Source organism: Uranotaenia lowii, chromosome 2, assembly GCF_029784155.1.
Source record: "Uranotaenia lowii strain MFRU-FL chromosome 2, ASM2978415v1, whole genome shotgun sequence".
In the NCBI taxonomy this organism is placed as follows: Eukaryota; Metazoa; Arthropoda; class Insecta; order Diptera; family Culicidae; genus Uranotaenia; species Uranotaenia lowii.
In genome coordinates, this window is record NC_073692.1 from 281546508 (window position 1) to 281563049 (window position 16542).

At 35.5% G+C, this 16542-nt stretch overlaps 1 protein-coding gene across 2 annotated transcripts in view; it reads left to right on the top strand.

Moving 5' to 3' along the window:
* Positions 1-14712, top strand: part of LOC129748456 (phospholipid-transporting ATPase ABCA3-like) — a 30390-nt gene extending 15678 nt beyond the window's left edge. For both annotated transcript variants that reach the window (XM_055743098.1, XM_055743097.1), the window contains exons 4-10: positions 9888-10275; positions 10343-11717; positions 11776-11873; positions 12062-12423; positions 12490-12696; positions 12763-14423; positions 14490-14712. In XM_055743098.1, coding sequence (XP_055599073.1) covers positions 9888-10275; positions 10343-11717; positions 11776-11873; positions 12062-12423; positions 12490-12696; positions 12763-14423; positions 14490-14670 — 4272 coding nt within the window. In that variant the 3' untranslated portion in view covers positions 14671-14712. The remainder of the gene's footprint in view (positions 1-9887; positions 10276-10342; positions 11718-11775; positions 11874-12061; positions 12424-12489; positions 12697-12762; positions 14424-14489) is intronic.
* Positions 14713-16542: the final 1830 nt, after the last annotated feature.

Here is a 16542-nt window from a genome sequence, read left to right on the forward strand (position 1 = left end):
GCCGTAATTTTTTTCAGCGCAAAAAGGTATGGCGTTATTTTAGAGCAAACCTTTTTTGTTTGAATATTCCATTTCATATTTTCGTCAATAAACAGACCTAAATATTTTGCAAAGTTGACTTGTTGCACTAGAGATCCTCGTACAGAGATCTGAAGGGTTGGGGTATTACCTGGAAGATTATATAATATAAAGTTGGTCTTTTTCAGGTTCATTTTCATACGATTTGATAGGAAATAGTCGGCTAACATTCCAAGATCATGTTCGATGCTTCGTTTTAATGTAGCCAAATCTTCAGAAGTATATAAGATTGTAGCATCATCTGCATAAAGCTGCAGTTTTCCTACTAGAGGCAACGTGAAGATGCTATTGACATATATGATAAACAACAACGGTCCCAAAATGGATCCTTGAGGAACCCCGTGTTTGATAGTTTGTAGTTAACTGGTAATGTTATTAATTTTTACTGCTTGTTTTCTATTATGTAAATAGGATTTTATGAAAAGCTGAGCATCATAAGAAAAACCAATGTCAGAGAGCTTTTTGACCAGTAACTTATGGTGAACAGAGTCGAAAGCTGTTTTAACATCAATAAATACACATGCTACAAATTTTGTGTTGTCTAATCCACTTGAGATTCCATCTACTAGGTGAATAATATTATTTCTTATACAAAATCGTGTATTTGCGATATCGGTCGGTAATCGCCAAGAACAGTTTTATCAGCCTTATTTATAAACTGGTATTACTTTCGCAAGTTTCAAGATATCAGGGAAATTACTAGTACTTATACATTCATTGATAAGAGTCGTATACTTTGAAAGGTAGAGTATCTTTATATTTTCATAAACTTCGTTGAAATTCTGTCCAAGCCAGTACACTGTGGTCCGAAAGGGTTAAAAGTGGAACTTTTTTCATAGTGCCTTTGTCTTTCATTTAACTCTTAAGTGTCTTCAGAACATTTGCTTCTTCAAACATGCTTCATAATTTGAAGTTATCAAATTATTATTACTATAAAAAAATTGAAAATTCTAACTTTTTTAGTTCAATACATAGAGCATTACTTTATACTACAAAGTTGTAGAATACAAGAAAATATGAAACTTTGTTGAATACACCAAAACTCTATCTCTTTTCCGAGCAGAGTTATAAAGGTTTTATTATAAAAGTTATTTAAAAGTTAGTTTTTTAAACTTAACTATAGTTAAATGAGGATTTACATGAATAAAATGTTCTAAACATTTGTTGAGACATTCAAATCCCACGTTTTGCATAGGATTGCAACATTCTACGACGTTTCCTAGCCAACTTATTGCATTTTTAAGTTTCATTTTTAGTCAACTTCACGAGCGCTTAGGGGGCATCCATAAATTACGTAACGCTCCTAGGGGGGGGGGAGGGAGTAAGCTTGATCGTTACGAATTGTGACATAGGGGAGGGGGGAGGCGTTACGTAATTTTCGTAGGGGGGTACGTCTAAGCGTTACGATTTGTGACATACGGGGGGGAGGGGGTCAAAAAAGTGCATTTTTTGCGTTACGTAATTTATGGATGCCGCCTTATTGCAAAAACGTGCAAGTGGATTTTCAAAACTAACAAATCAAATTGAAGCTTGAACTTAGTGCAACAAATTGGTGTTGGCGCCATTTGTCTCCACGCGCTCATATTCGAACACAACAAACATATATTTGATATGTTTTACATGTTTCCATACAAAAAATGGAAAAAAAGATTTCCAGGCTACGCAGATGCTACGCAAAACGAAGGCAGAAGGCAGTGAAAAATAATTTTTGTATGGAAACACGCAAAATACATCAAACTTATGCTTGTTGTGTTCAAATATAAGCGCGTGGAGACAAATGGTGCCGACACCAATTTGTTTCACTAAGTTCAAGCTTGAATGTGGTTTATTAGTTTGGAAAATCCACTTGCACGTATTTGCACGTAAATGAAACTTAAAAATGCTATAAGTTGGCTAGGAAACGTCGTAGAATGTTGCAATCTTATGCAAAACGTGGGATTTGAATGTCTCAACAAATGTTTAGAACATTTTATTCATGTAAATCCTCATTTAACTATAGTTAAGTTTAAAAAACTTACTTTTAAATAACTTTTAAAATAAAACCTTTATAACTCTGCTCTGAAAAGAGATAGAGTTCTGGTGTATTTAACAAAGTTTCATATTTTCTTGTATTCTACAACTTTGTAGTATAAAGTAATGCTCTATGTATTGAACTAAAAAAGTCACAATTTTCAATTTTTTTATAGTAGGCTTTGACTAACTTTTGATAATTTCAAGTTATGAAGCATGTTTGAAGAAGCAAATGTTCTGAAGACACTTAAGAGATAAAATGAAAAACAGAGGCGCTACGAAAAAAGTTCCACTTTTAGCCTTTTCGGACCACTGTGCAGTGGCTGCATTGCTGCAAGAATTTGGAAATATGGTTTTGCAGTACAGAAGAAAAATTAAATGTAGGATTTAGAACATTTCTGTCTAGAACAAATGATTCTAATGGTTCAGGAACTTCATTACATACATCAAGGTAGCAATTATTAAAAGCATTAGCTACTTTTGTCTCATCTGAAACCAAATTGTCGTTGATATTGATTGTATACTTTACTGTATCTTTTGTTCCTGTTTTCTTAAAAACTTATTCGTTTATTTTTTGCTACAGAAATTTAGGATTTTTCAATTTATTCTGTGTTTTTGAGAGTTTAATTTTATTGCTCAACAAATTTCGAATCCGTTTATATTCGGATTCAATCGTTCTATCGTGTTTGAGAGCATCGTACAGTTTTCGCTTTTTTTAAATTCAATTTTTGAATGGGTGTTGATTTGGCATTAAGTTCAATTACATTTTGATAATGATGAATAAAACTTTCAAAATTATCAATATGATCCACATTAAGATCCGTGTCGGATATATTATCATACCCCATTATAGTTTTAACAGGCTGACTGGGTTCTATGGTTGTATCACTGTGGTTTATATATCACATGGTTAGTCGGTTTATGAATCGTATCAGTAAAATTTTTTATTTTTTCGAGCATGTGTGATGGTCGTACATGAGTAAGAAAATGGTATCAGAAAATTTTTTTTTTGTTGTGCTTTTTTGATATTGTTATTATATGTACCTCTTCATACTCATTCACGTTTCCTTTATAACTCTCTTGTTTCACAAACGAGTTTGTATCCTAACTCAAATGTGATTCTCAGACAGTATTCAGCTACAATCATTTATTTCAACGTTATTCAAAGTCGAAGTTTTTTTTGTTTGAAAAAACATGCTACGGGAAAACGGCCATAAATCAGTTATTAGGTGCTCGAAAAAAAAAAATCAGGAATTACTCACCACTGTGCGGCACAGACGGAAAATAGAATGCATAAAAGCAGAGCCGGATTAAGCCATCGGGGGGCCCGGGGCAATTTATCTCGGGGGGGGCCCTATAAATCGATTTTTTTTTTCAAATGCTACCCAGAAAATACAAAAGCTTTTAAACGTGTTAAAAAACTGGAGATGAGTTCAGTATACTATCTTCAAATAGCCATGTTGTCTGCGTAGAAAATAGCTTCTAGTATCTTCAAATAAAAATTGTTAATCAATCACGTGCAAACATTGCGGAAGAGTTTAGAAATTTCTTAGAAATGAAAACTCTAACTTAAGCTGCAAAATGCTAAATTTAATTCTTATCATTAACTAAAATTCTCTAATTTTAAAAAATTACCGGATAGGTATTTTAGATGATTTTCATATAATCATTGATCGTTTAGTTTGTGCTTATTCGAGAAATATTTACCTAGTGACAATAAGGAAGAAGCTTGAAGATTTGAAACATAGAAAACAAAATTAAAAAAAAAAAACAAACAAAATAACTAAATCCATATTCCATAGAGATACAGATATAAGAGTTTAGGAATTCAAAACTTTAAATCACGTTATATTTAGAACCAAAATACAGTGTCCCAAATCTAAATCATAATTTCAAATCAAGTTTTAAGAAACAAAATATGAATTAAATTTAAAAAATAGAGATACTAAGTTACTATCAGAGCAAAATCAGAAAAAAATCATTTCATGATAGGTTTTTGAATATGATTCTCATCAGATAAATTTTTTTTATCAAATTGTTATTCTAAATGTGACGAAAGTTTCATTCGATGCCCTCAAAGCCAAAGGGGTATTAGTGCAAAAATGATCGGTTGAAAAAAACTTGAGATTAAATGTTTAAAACACACAATCAGTTATTATTGAAAAAAAAATCAGATACGGAATCCAAATGAGTTTAGTACGCTTAACTAAGGTTGTCAGAATGCCCGGTATTTTCCGGGTTTGTCCGGATATTTAAAAAAAAAATTTGACAAAAGTCCGGTCCCGCTCGATTGTCCGGATTTCATTCACATTATTTGCCAAAGCAAACAGAGAAAATCATATTATGTTGTGTTGGCAATCAATCAACCCAAACGGAATTTTTTGAGCAAGTTTTATAAAATTAATAATGAAGAGTTTTTTTTGAAAGCTTAAATTCGATTCAATCAAGTTTTTTTCTCGATTTGTGTACTTCCTGGGTCGACATTTTGGTATCAAATGTCCGGATTTTGCCAGGTTTTTAGCTAAAATAGCCTGGATTTGTTCGGCCCGGGTACGTGCTGAAAAAATTCTGGCAGCCTTACTCTAAACAAAAATCCTGAATTTTCAAAATTCAGAAAAATGAAGAAACTGAACTTCAGTAACTGAAGAAACAACACAAGACTTGAAAATCCCAATGAATTGGATCTGGAAAATGATCAAAGAAATATTCATATTAAGAAAATCACTCAATCGTTTTTATGATAATTTGATAATGATAATTTGATAAATGATCTGCTGAATTCAGGATATTCACTTCAGGAGATGATAAAATTTTGGTTAAATCAGTTGAAAATGTTCCAGTACAAATTTCAAGTCTAAGACAGAAATTGATATGAAAATTCAATAAAGAAACCCTGTACTGTAGATTGAGCCAATTCAAGCAACTGCAAAGATTTAAAAAGATTTTACTTTAAAAAATAGGGAGGGAAAAGGGTTAAGAATTTATAAACCAATGAAAATTTCAATAATAATGATTGAAGGTGAAAAGTTATTATAATACGCGATATTAACCTGGATACTGCCCGGGTAAAATTCTGAAATGTTTATCATAAAGCGAAATGAGCTGGTATTTATGTGCAGAAAACCATAACTTGGAAACTTAACGTAACAACAAACATTATTTTTGAGCAAGACGTTTGAATGTAATGAAAATGTGTAAAATTTTACGTGTTCTGTACAGAATATCGTAACTGATATGTTTCGATAAAAAAATGAAAATTTGAGGTGTTTTGCCTCATATTCTTCTTGATTTTTTTTTTCAAATTCAGTTTTGTCCAGAAGATTTTGATATTCTCAGCTCGCAAATTGTGGGAGAGCCCCTTCACTGCTTACTCTAGGGGGCCCCTTAACTTTTTAAGACAAAAGCTAATCTAGATATTTTTTCACGTGGGCCCATTAGTTTTTATATTTCAAGTTTTTATTCCGATTTTCTAGTTTTGATTTCTTTTCATGGATTTGTGGTAGTATGATTAAAGTAAGGTTAAAACTTTTTTTTCCCTCGGGGGGCCCCCTGAGCCGGGGGGCCCGGGGCAATTGCCCCTTTTGCCCCCCCTTTAATCCGGCCTTGCATAAAAGGAAAGGAAAATAAAAACAAAACATTGAATGCTGTTGATGTTCATATTCATGGGCGCTGACATGTTGGAAAAAGTAATATTTGATAGAATGGCGAATTTCCCATTTTGAAGACAGAGTTTATAATAGAAATGATAGCGTAATGATTTGGTGCAATAATTCTTTTGTGACCGTGAAATTTGTTTAGTACGACTTATAAATTATAATGCATTTAAATTGGTAAATCATATGTGTTATTGATAACAGTTTTTCTAAGATAGGTCAGATTATCGTTCCAATTGTTTTTGTTCGACTTCTTGGGTCTTGATGACCGACTGATAAAAGACATACTGTAAGTAGATGTGAAATACGAATAAACATTAGTAATTACATATAAAATCTGTAATTGGTTGATTAATGGCAAAGTACGGTTTTAACCACTTTTTGAAATTTTTGTTGCCAGATCTTAAAAAAAATAAAAAACATATTTTCACACTGGCAACATATAGCATTTACCTTTAGCTTACTTAAGTACTAAATGAATTATTTTTTGAGCTTTCAAAAACTATAAATTTAGCAAAAAATCGATTGAGAAGCAAGAGAGTTTCAGCGAAAAATGTGTTTTACGTCATTTGACTCATGCGGTATAAATAAGTATACCACATTAGACTGAGTCCATTTGGGATCATTTTTGAATTTCTCGAAACCTGGGGTTTAAAAAGCTGGTTCAAAACTCATCCAAGTTTTTTTGCAGAATTTTTAAGTGATGAAGTTACGGTCTTCGGCAAAGTTGATTGGCGGAAAATTTCCTCTGGAGAATTATTAAATTGACACTAAAACCATAAACAAGCTCGGTTCCACGGAAGAAATAAAAATGATGTTCATTTTTCAGTACAAAATACTTAATTTTCCTATACAAACCTAAAAAATAAAATTTACCCATCTAAACGTCACTAAAAAATCTACAAAAAATCATGAATGAGTTTTGAACCAAAACGAAGCTTTTTAGACTCAGTCTAATACCACATACGTTATTCGAAATCTACAAAACTTAAAAAAAATTACAATAATGACAAATACTTACATTTTTTTGAAATAAAAATAGTTCTGTTATAAAATTTGCGAAAAAATAATTATGTCAGGCATAACCATCATTTAAAGATCAACCAAATTTTTATTCGACACGGGTCAACTACTTCGAAGTGGTAGATACAGATAGAGTTGCATCTACCACCACAAATTAGTAGAGCAAGCGTGGGTCGCCCCACTAACGAAAACTTGCAGTGCGAACGAACAAAAAGATGGTAGGGGAACATGCCCTATTATGCGCCACCTAAGCGAATCGCTGATTTTCTATGTATTCCATGTACAAATTGTGTTAAAAATGGGTGTAATCGTTGAAGAAAAGTTTTTTCTACAAATTCCTATGATTTTTCATTCCTTAAATTGCTATTGTTTCTTCAAAAACATGATTTTTTAAAACCATATTCAAAGCCACAGAACAAAACTGTGTTGCGAATACGCGCCGCTGTGTATTCAATACGCGCCGCTGTGTATTCAATACGCGCCTAGCAGCCGAACACACCCGAGAGCAGCCGAAGACCGAAAACACACCAATACTTACACACACTTTGACTGAAAAGAAAATCAAAATGGACTAATAGAAATTTAACAAAAAATGAAAAATAGATTTTTTGGGCTGAATTAACGCTCAAAATATGGTTTTAGACTTTTTGTTCATTTTCAATGAAAATTGGCCTTTTTGAAAAATTAATGCTATTTTCAGCCTACTACGATTGGCGCGTTATAAAGAGCGCATGGGCGCATGATAGAACATACCCATGAAAAGCATACCTTAGCGAGTTCAGTATGATTTTTTAGCATAAATCCATAATTTAGATTCTCCTCTATCGATGTGTCAGAAAATATTGTCTTATTCGTTTTTCTCTGCTTGGTGACACCTTATTGAAAGTCTTTTAAAATTTAGATCGAAATGAAGAAAACCCTAATTTGTGAAATTATCACGACACAGGGGCATTTTAAGGAATAATTCATACTTGCCATGACGATTCACATGGTAATATTTTTCAGGCTTAAAATGTTTCAGATTCTTCAAAACAAGAGTGGCGCGTATTAGCCACATGGGGCGTTATATGAACTTTTCCCCTATGTGATCGCTCAGATCCAGCAATCATAAAATCGAATTAAAAATTATAGCTCAAATCGTTAGCAATGTTAATGCTAATCGCAAATCCTTAAAAATAAGTAGACAATCGTAAAAATGGTTACTTAAAGTTGGTATAAATCAGAAATGATAAAAAGAGCTATGTTTGCAAATTTGTTCTGCTGCGCGGGATTCAAGTGAGAAAACAACCTTGTTGTTCTTTCTTCGAAAAGCAGTGCAGCCAGATTGCTAAAAATCAGATGGCTTATTGGAAAAATTGTCCAATGAGAAAAGTTGGAAATATTGTCACTGACAACGGTTCGCATGCATTGAGAGCAAAACTTGCATTCTCTCGCGTACTTTCAGGATGTACGAATAAGGTGTTGAATATCGTCCAATTTGTATAATTCTTATCGCTCTAGCCAGAAATTAAAAATATGTATGTATATTGCCTCCATTTAAAGGGTGATACGGTCAAAATTTGGTCAATATCAACTTGACGTATTTCTTTCAATTTTGCATTTAAAAAACCTGAACATCCCTCGTTTTGAAGGTGTGTGTGTGTGTGTGTGTGTGTGTGTGTGTGTGTGTGTGTGTGTGTGTGTGTGTGTGTGTGTGTGTGTGTGTAAGTGTGTGTATGTGTGTGTGTGTAGAATGTTGCTCCTATTTTGATTTTGGAATTCGCTCTTCAGTTGTCAAAATGCCGTCCAAGGAAGAAGAGCAGCGTATCAAAATTTTGCTCGCGCATAGCGAAAAGCCGAGCTACTCCTAAAGCTGGCAAAATCGCTAAAAGTTGCCAAATCAACTGTTACAAATGTAATTAAAGTGTTTGGGGAACGTTTGTCGACAGCCAGGAAGTCTGGATCGGGGGAAAATCGAGAACCGGAAGCCGCTGAGACGACAAAGAAAGTTGCCGGTAGTTTTAAGCGAAACCATAACCTAACTTAAAATCGCGATGGTAAACAAAATACGACGACCAAAGCGCGATCCCGGAAGGCTGTACACGACGATGCTGACGAAGTTTGACTGCGTGGCAATGGACGTCAAAGCCGACTACAAGCAGCTTCCGGGACAGGAGTTTTATACGGCAAAAGGAAGGGTAAAGGTAGCAGATATTTTCAAGCACATGAAACTGTCAAAGTTCACGAAGAAATATCTGGTTTGGCAAGCCATCTGTACCTGTGGCTTGAAAAGCAGCAGGACTGTCAACCAAGAAATTTACGTGAAAGAGTGATTGAATAAACGTCTGCCGCCTTTCCTGAAGAAACACGGTTGTTCCGTACTGTTTTGGCCGGATTTGGCATCTTGCCATTACGGTAAAAAGGCCATGGAGGGGTACGCCGCCAACAACGTGCAGGTGGTTCCCAAGGACAAGAACTCTCCCATCACGCCAGAGCTCCGCCCAATTGAGAAATACTGGGCTATTGTCAAGCGGAACCTAAAGAAGACCAAAAAAACTGCTAAGGACGAGCAGCAGTTCAAGGCAAACTGGCTTTCTGCGGCGAAGAAGGTGGACAAGGTGGCTGTACAAAATCTGATGGCAAGGGTTAAGCGTAAGGCCCGGCAATTCGGATTTGGAAAAGCGGAAGCCTAACTGAATATTTTTCCTGAATTTTATAACTAATTAAACTTGAAAAAGAAATTTAATTTGATTTTTTAAATAAACAATTTGACCGTATCACACTTTAAGTAGGCAAATGCTGTTTTTTCGAGTTTAATGCGATGAATCTATAATGCATATGAAACGTAAAACAAAGTTGGTTGAGAAATATACTTACAAAAAGGTTTGATGGAGATGAGCTCCCTTTAACTCAGAAAGGCATAACCTATAGACGGTTAGTCTATAAAATTACATAATCTTAACATCACTTTTCACCGATAAGGTAGATCAATTAAGTTACAAACATAAATTACGGTGATTAATCTCTTTATAAAATTCACAATTTGTATTCAAATTTGATAAAATTTGGTATCTTTACATTTAGCTAAATACAATAATCAAATCTTATAGTTAAGCTTATCAATATTTTTCTCTCTTCCTGTAGAGATTCCCGTATCCTCCGTACTACAGCGATCCCCTGCTGACGGGCCTGGAAAATCTGCTTCCACTGATAATTGTGATAGCCTTCTTCTACACCGCGTTGAACACCGTCAAGTACATAACGGTGGAGAAGGAACGGCAGCTGAAGGAAACAATGAAAATCATGGGTCTGTCATCTGGACTGCATTGGGCGGCCTGGTTTGTCAAAAGCATTTTACTCCTATCAATTTCGATAACGCTAATAACCATCCTCCTTTGCGCGAAATTAACGACCAACAGTGAATTGGCCATTTTCCACTACGCCGATTGGACCGTGGTTTGGGTTTATCTGTTTGCGTACAGCGTGGCGACCATTTGCTATTGCTTTATGTTGAGCACATTCTTTTCCAAAGGTAACATTGTTTAAGTTTTTTTTATACTTAGAAACCACTATTTGTTTTTTATTTCTATTACCTTCAGCGAATCTTGCCGCTGGAATAGCCGGATTGATCTGGTTTATAATGACCGTGCCGTACAATGTTGCCTTTGCAAACTATGAACAGCTTTCGTTGGCCGTAAAACTAGCGCTGTGCACATTTGCTAATTCATCAATGTCTTTCGGGTTCATGTTGATGATGAGACATGAGGGAACTTCAACCGGACTGCAGTGGTCTAATTTGTTCGAACCAGTTACGGTGGATGACGATTTTTCGGTTGGATACACTATGCTTATGCTTTTGCTAGATGCTTTTCTGTATCTGCTGGTGGCTTTATACGTGGAACAAGTTTTCCCGGGGGAGTTCGGGGTAGGTCAACCATGGTACTTTTTGTTCACGAAAAAATACTGGACAAGAAAACCAAAGAAGTCCTACGCGCACAAAACATATCCCACATTTGATGAGAACCAGGAGAAAGAGCCTTCGGGGAAACACGCCGGTATCAGCATACGAAATCTGAGGAAAGTTTTTAACAAAGATAAAACTGCCGTCAGTGGACTGAATTTGAATATGTACGAAGATCAAATAACGGTTTTGCTTGGACATAATGGAGCTGGCAAGACAACGACCATGTCAATGTTGACAGGAATATTTGCTCCAACATCAGGAACAGCAATAATCAACGGCTACGATATCACCACTGATATTGACGGTGCACGGGGGTCTTTGGGTCTCTGTCCTCAACACAACGTCTTGTTTGATGAAATGACAGTTGCAGAGCATATAGAATTTTTCTCTAGGCTAAAAGGAACACCGAAATCTGCCATCAAGGATGAAATAGATCGATATACCAAGCTATTGGAACTGATGGACAAAACGAACAAACAATCACGAACTTTATCTGGGGGTATGAAACGAAAACTATCCGTTGGCATAGCTCTTTGTGGAGGATCTAAAGTGGTGTTATGTGATGAACCAACATCTGGAATGGATCCATCAGCAAGGCGTGCGCTGTGGGATTTGCTGATAAAGGAAAAGAAAGGTCGAACTATACTACTGTCGACACACTTTATGGACGAAGCAGATATTCTCGGAGATAGAATCGCGATCATGGCTAATGGCGATTTGAAAGCCGTTGGGTCGTCGTTTTTCTTGAAGAAAAAGTTTGGTGTCGGTTACAGATTAATATGCGTGAAAAGCGAAGATTGCGACAGCCAAAAGTTGAAGTCTCTTTTGAGAAAGTATATACCAAGCATTGAAATTGACACCGACATAGGAACAGAGTTGTCATTTGTGCTGGACGAGAAGTACACGGACATATTTGAAAAAATGCTTCAAGAGGTGGAAGAAAATTCAGCTTCTGTGGGAATACGGAACTATGGAATTTCTCTCACAACCATGGAAGAAGTTTTCTTACGGTAAAATTTCTATAAAAACTAACCAACGGTGTATCTTATCTTGGTTTATTGTTTCCAGAGTTGGCAGTGATTCTTATGCCCTGGACCAGAATTCCTCTTTAAAAGAAAGCGAGCTTGAACTAGCAGAAAATGGAGTATCTCATTCAACTATCAAACGTAAGTAGGGTTATAAACACAAAAAGTCGTGTGTCACGCACAAAAAACATATGAAATATTACTAAAGATTCTTAAATTTGAGAAGAATTACTGAGATATTTAAATGTGTTGACAATCTTTTTAGTTTTTGTAAATATGAAATTCCTAGTTATTACTCTTAACTGAAAAAGAGTTAACTTTTCTTCCAGTGTATGAAGACCAGGAAAAACTGCTGGAAGGCTCAAGCCTAACCTTTAATCAAATACGATCCATGTTCCTAAAGAAGATCCTATCGACCAAACGCAGTTGGGTGCAACAGCTCGTACAGCTGCTGATTCCGGTTTATTTTATCTCCGTTACGGTTGCAATTGTCCGCTCGTTTCCCGGCATCCGAGAATTGCCTCCACTTCCGATCACCATCACAAATTACTCGGAAACGCGAACTCTACTGGAACTTAGCTCTTCAGATGATCCCATACGAATTGGATATCAGCGAGTTTTCGACGGATATTCGGACACTCATACATTTTCAGTGATATCCGGAGAGATGATCGATTATATTTTAGCATTGGTTGGTGGATCAAATTAGATTTTCAAGAAGTTTTCCTTAGGGTGATAAATTTTCATTTGTTTACAGTCAACCGCTAACATTGGTCGAGTCAATCGACAGTATATGACGGCCACAACCGCAGGGGATAATACGACGGTTTGGTTCAATGCTCAAGGTTTCCACACCGCACCTTTGGGGATAAGCATATTCTACAACGCCTTGTTGAAGCTCGTATGTCCGGATTGTGAAATTGTCACCGTAAATAAACCGTTGCCTTACAGACCCAACACGAGGGTAGCGTATTCTACAAACTATTTGAAGAAAGTATAAATTTTTCAAATTAATTTTATTCATTCACAGTTCATTCAACTTCAATCTGGAAACAATCTTGGATTTCAACTATCGTTCAACACTGGATTTGCCATGTCTTTCATCGTGGCCATGTATATAATGTTCTATATCAAGGAAAGGACATCTCGAGCTAAACTGTTACAGTTTGTCAGTGGCATCAGTGTGTTCACCTTCTGGTGCGTATCGTTTATCTGGGACTATTTCACCTTCTTGATAACAGCGCTGGTGTATCTGGGAACTCTGGCCATATATCAAGAAGAAGGCTGGGCCACCCCCGAAGATCTGAGTCGAGTTCTATCGATAATGGTTGTCTTCGGATTTGCCTTTCTTCCCTTGACTTATCTATGCTCGTTCTGGTTTGACGTCCCATCAACGGGTTTTGTCAAAATGATGATGATCAACATATTCAGTGGAACCATATGCTTTACGGCCGTGTTTCTGCTGAAATTTGATGGCTTCAATTTGAAAGACATAGCCAATGGATTGGAGTGGGTGTTTATGATTTTCCCAATATTTTCACTCAGCCAAACACTAAGTAATATGAATGTGATGGCTGCCACCAGATCGGTTTGCGTACATCAGTGTGAATCGATGGAGTTTTGTACGGAAGAGCTGATGTGCCTGATGTTTCCCAGGTGTTGTGATACTCAAATGTTCACCTGGGAAAATCAAGGAGTCAATAGGCAAATCGTTTACATGACCAGCGTTGGAGCTGTAGCTTTCATTGTGCTCATTTTGATAGAGTTTAAATTTTTCTCACGTATATTTATCAATCGGTGCAGTAAAAATCCAGCAAATCCCTCAAGAGATATCACAGCTACAATGGATGATGATGTTTTGAGAGAGACGGAACGTGTTCACAATCTTTCCAGCAAAGAGATTCTCCAAGGCAATTTGGTGATGAAAAATATTACCAAATACTACAACCGATTTTTAGCAGTCGATCGAATGAATCTATCAGTTGATCATTCGGAATGTTTCGGCTTATTAGGAGTTAACGGAGCTGGCAAAACTTCCACCTTTAAAATGCTGACGGGAGATGAAAATATCTCGGCAGGTGAAGCTTGGGTTAAAGGAATCAATCTTAATACTAATATGAACAGAGTGTATCGGCACATCGGATACTGTCCTCAATTTGATGCCATGTTAGAAGATTTAACAGGAAGAGAAACTCTAAAAATTTTCGGTCTTTTAAGAGGAATTCCAAGCAATCAAATTAGAGAAGCTTCAGAAAAGTTAGCACTTGAGCTGAATTTCATGCAACACATCGACAAACGAGTCAAGGAGTATAGCGGAGGGAATAAGCGAAAACTTAGCACAGCTTTAGCTTTGCTAGCCAATCCTTCGGTTATCTATCTAGATGAACCAACAACGGGAATGGACCCTGGAGCTAAGCGACACCTCTGGAATGTTATACTTAAAGTGAAAAAATCCGGAAAGGCTGTAATTCTTACATCTCACAGCATGGAAGAATGTGAGGCTCTATGTTCGCGACTTGCTGTTATGGTGAACGGCGAGTTCAAATGTATCGGGTCGACGCAACATTTGAAGAATAAATTTTCGAAAGGATACTTCCTCACGGTTAAGCTGAAACGACTTTCCGAAAGCGATGATGATTCTCACGCTCTCAAGGAGTACATTCTACAAAATTTCCCGGGCGCTGTCCTAAAGTATGTCATCATCTGTGTAATTAATCAAAATTTACATTTAATTACAACGGTATTGATTTTCCACAGAGAGGAGCACCAGGATTCCCTAACCTATCACATAACTCACTCAAAACTGAAATGGTCAACCATGTTCGGGCTTATGGAAAAAGCTAAGAAGACGCTCGGCATCGAGGATTATGCGTTAGGGCAAACATCACTGGAACAGGTGTTTCTGTTTTTTACAAAATACCAGCGTGTGAGTGATTGAGCGTATGCTAGAATATGTAAGGTAGACCAAAGCAGTATTAAATAAATTTTAGAATGTCATATTAATATTTGAAATTTTTTTTAAAGAGAAATGTACTACTTAGATTTTTATATAAATACTTGATATAATTTGACATTGAAAAAAGGATTCTCCAAAGATATCACATCGAATATGTGTACAAAAACTATATATACGTATGCAGGCATCTGTTTTCTATACATTAGAGTAATTTTTATGTTAAAATTTTCTTCTCTTTCCAAGAAAACGATTTTATTATAAGTATTGTCTAAAATGCCGAACCTCAAACCGTGCGGGCTAAATGCGCCTATTTATGTTTTGAACAAAATTTCTGTTTTTTGGGCAATATTTCCGTATAATTTCATTGGAACTGCTAGAAAGTAATAATTTCCGTACGCTTCAGCTGAACTTTTATAAAAATCTTTGTACATTATAGTTTTATGGAATAAAACAAAAGTTAGAGTTGCCATACTTTGGAGGCAGTTCATCAATGAGAAAAACTTTATCAAATCTGTTTTTAGATCTTCAATTCTCTCTTAAGATGTTATTCAGAGCTTAGATTTGAAGGTTTAGTGATAAAAATCATTTATTTATTCTATTTAACCTATTATTTTAGAATGGAGGCATTTTACAAACATGATGGGGGCATACAAAAACACTCTATTATTCCACTATATAATCATTATTAAACCTCCACAAAAGCTGAAATATGTTTAATTTCTTAAGTTCATTTGAGTAAGAAACAAAAATCATCCTAGTTTTTGTTTTAAGCTTCTTTACGTATAATTTTTAAAAGTCGAAATCTATATATGACCCATTCCAGCGTGACGTCACAACGTTTGCAAAACAATTTTTTGGTATATTATATGTAAGTTTTACAGGTCACATCGCACATTGTTGAAAATTGTACATTATAAGGTCAAAATTTAATTCTCTACAATTTGGAACCAAAAGTATTTGTATAGAATAAATAGTTAACAAAATATAAGCAAAAGGAATCGTGACGTCACAACGCGCCTCTTTTCCCACTTTTCAGTTTTTTTTACAACGCCCCAATTTTCTGCTCTTCTATTTGATCAAATTTTATAAAAATTTCAGGAAAGTATCGTTTTATTACAACCAACAAATCGCTGTTTTTGATTTTTTCAAATTTCGATTTCAATTTATTTTAGAGCGGTTCAGTTTCGTGACGTCACAACGCACCATTTTTTTAAAGCAGGGTTTTGCAAAGCGTTGTGACGTCACGAAATTTTATGGTTAGCTACATGAAATAAATCAAAGTATAATCTTAAAACGGGTGCTTAATTCATTTAAAATGCTTAAAAACTTAATAAATAATGTCATTTGGTGATGAAATCGATCGATTTATTCTCAAAAATTAAAAGGAATTAAATCTTAAAGGCCCATATAAGCAGATAAGGTTTGCAACACTGTTCACATCAATTTTATTCGAAGTTTTTTTGAGCGATCATGTGAATATTATTTAGGACAAAACTAAAACTAGCAAATATTTTTTCGTAAAAGCGTTGAAATGTGTTTCTGAATCTTTTTAATCTTGAATTGCAAAGTAAAGGAAAAATAAATGATAATTTCAAAGCCGCCGATCTTTTCAAAGATAGTTAATCGACACTAGAGTGCCGAAATCAGCCATCTAATGAAAATCTTATAAGTTGCAAGCTTAAATAGATCCTAGGCCTAACACAAAGCCCAGTGCCAAATTTGGGGATTGGCCCACGGAAATAGAGAGCACAATGAGCCTAAAATTTGTATGGAATCATGAGAAATTGGGTGTGGAAGGACATTAAAACCATGTTATGCACCAATTTCTGAAGTCCCTATCGGCTGATTTGTTTT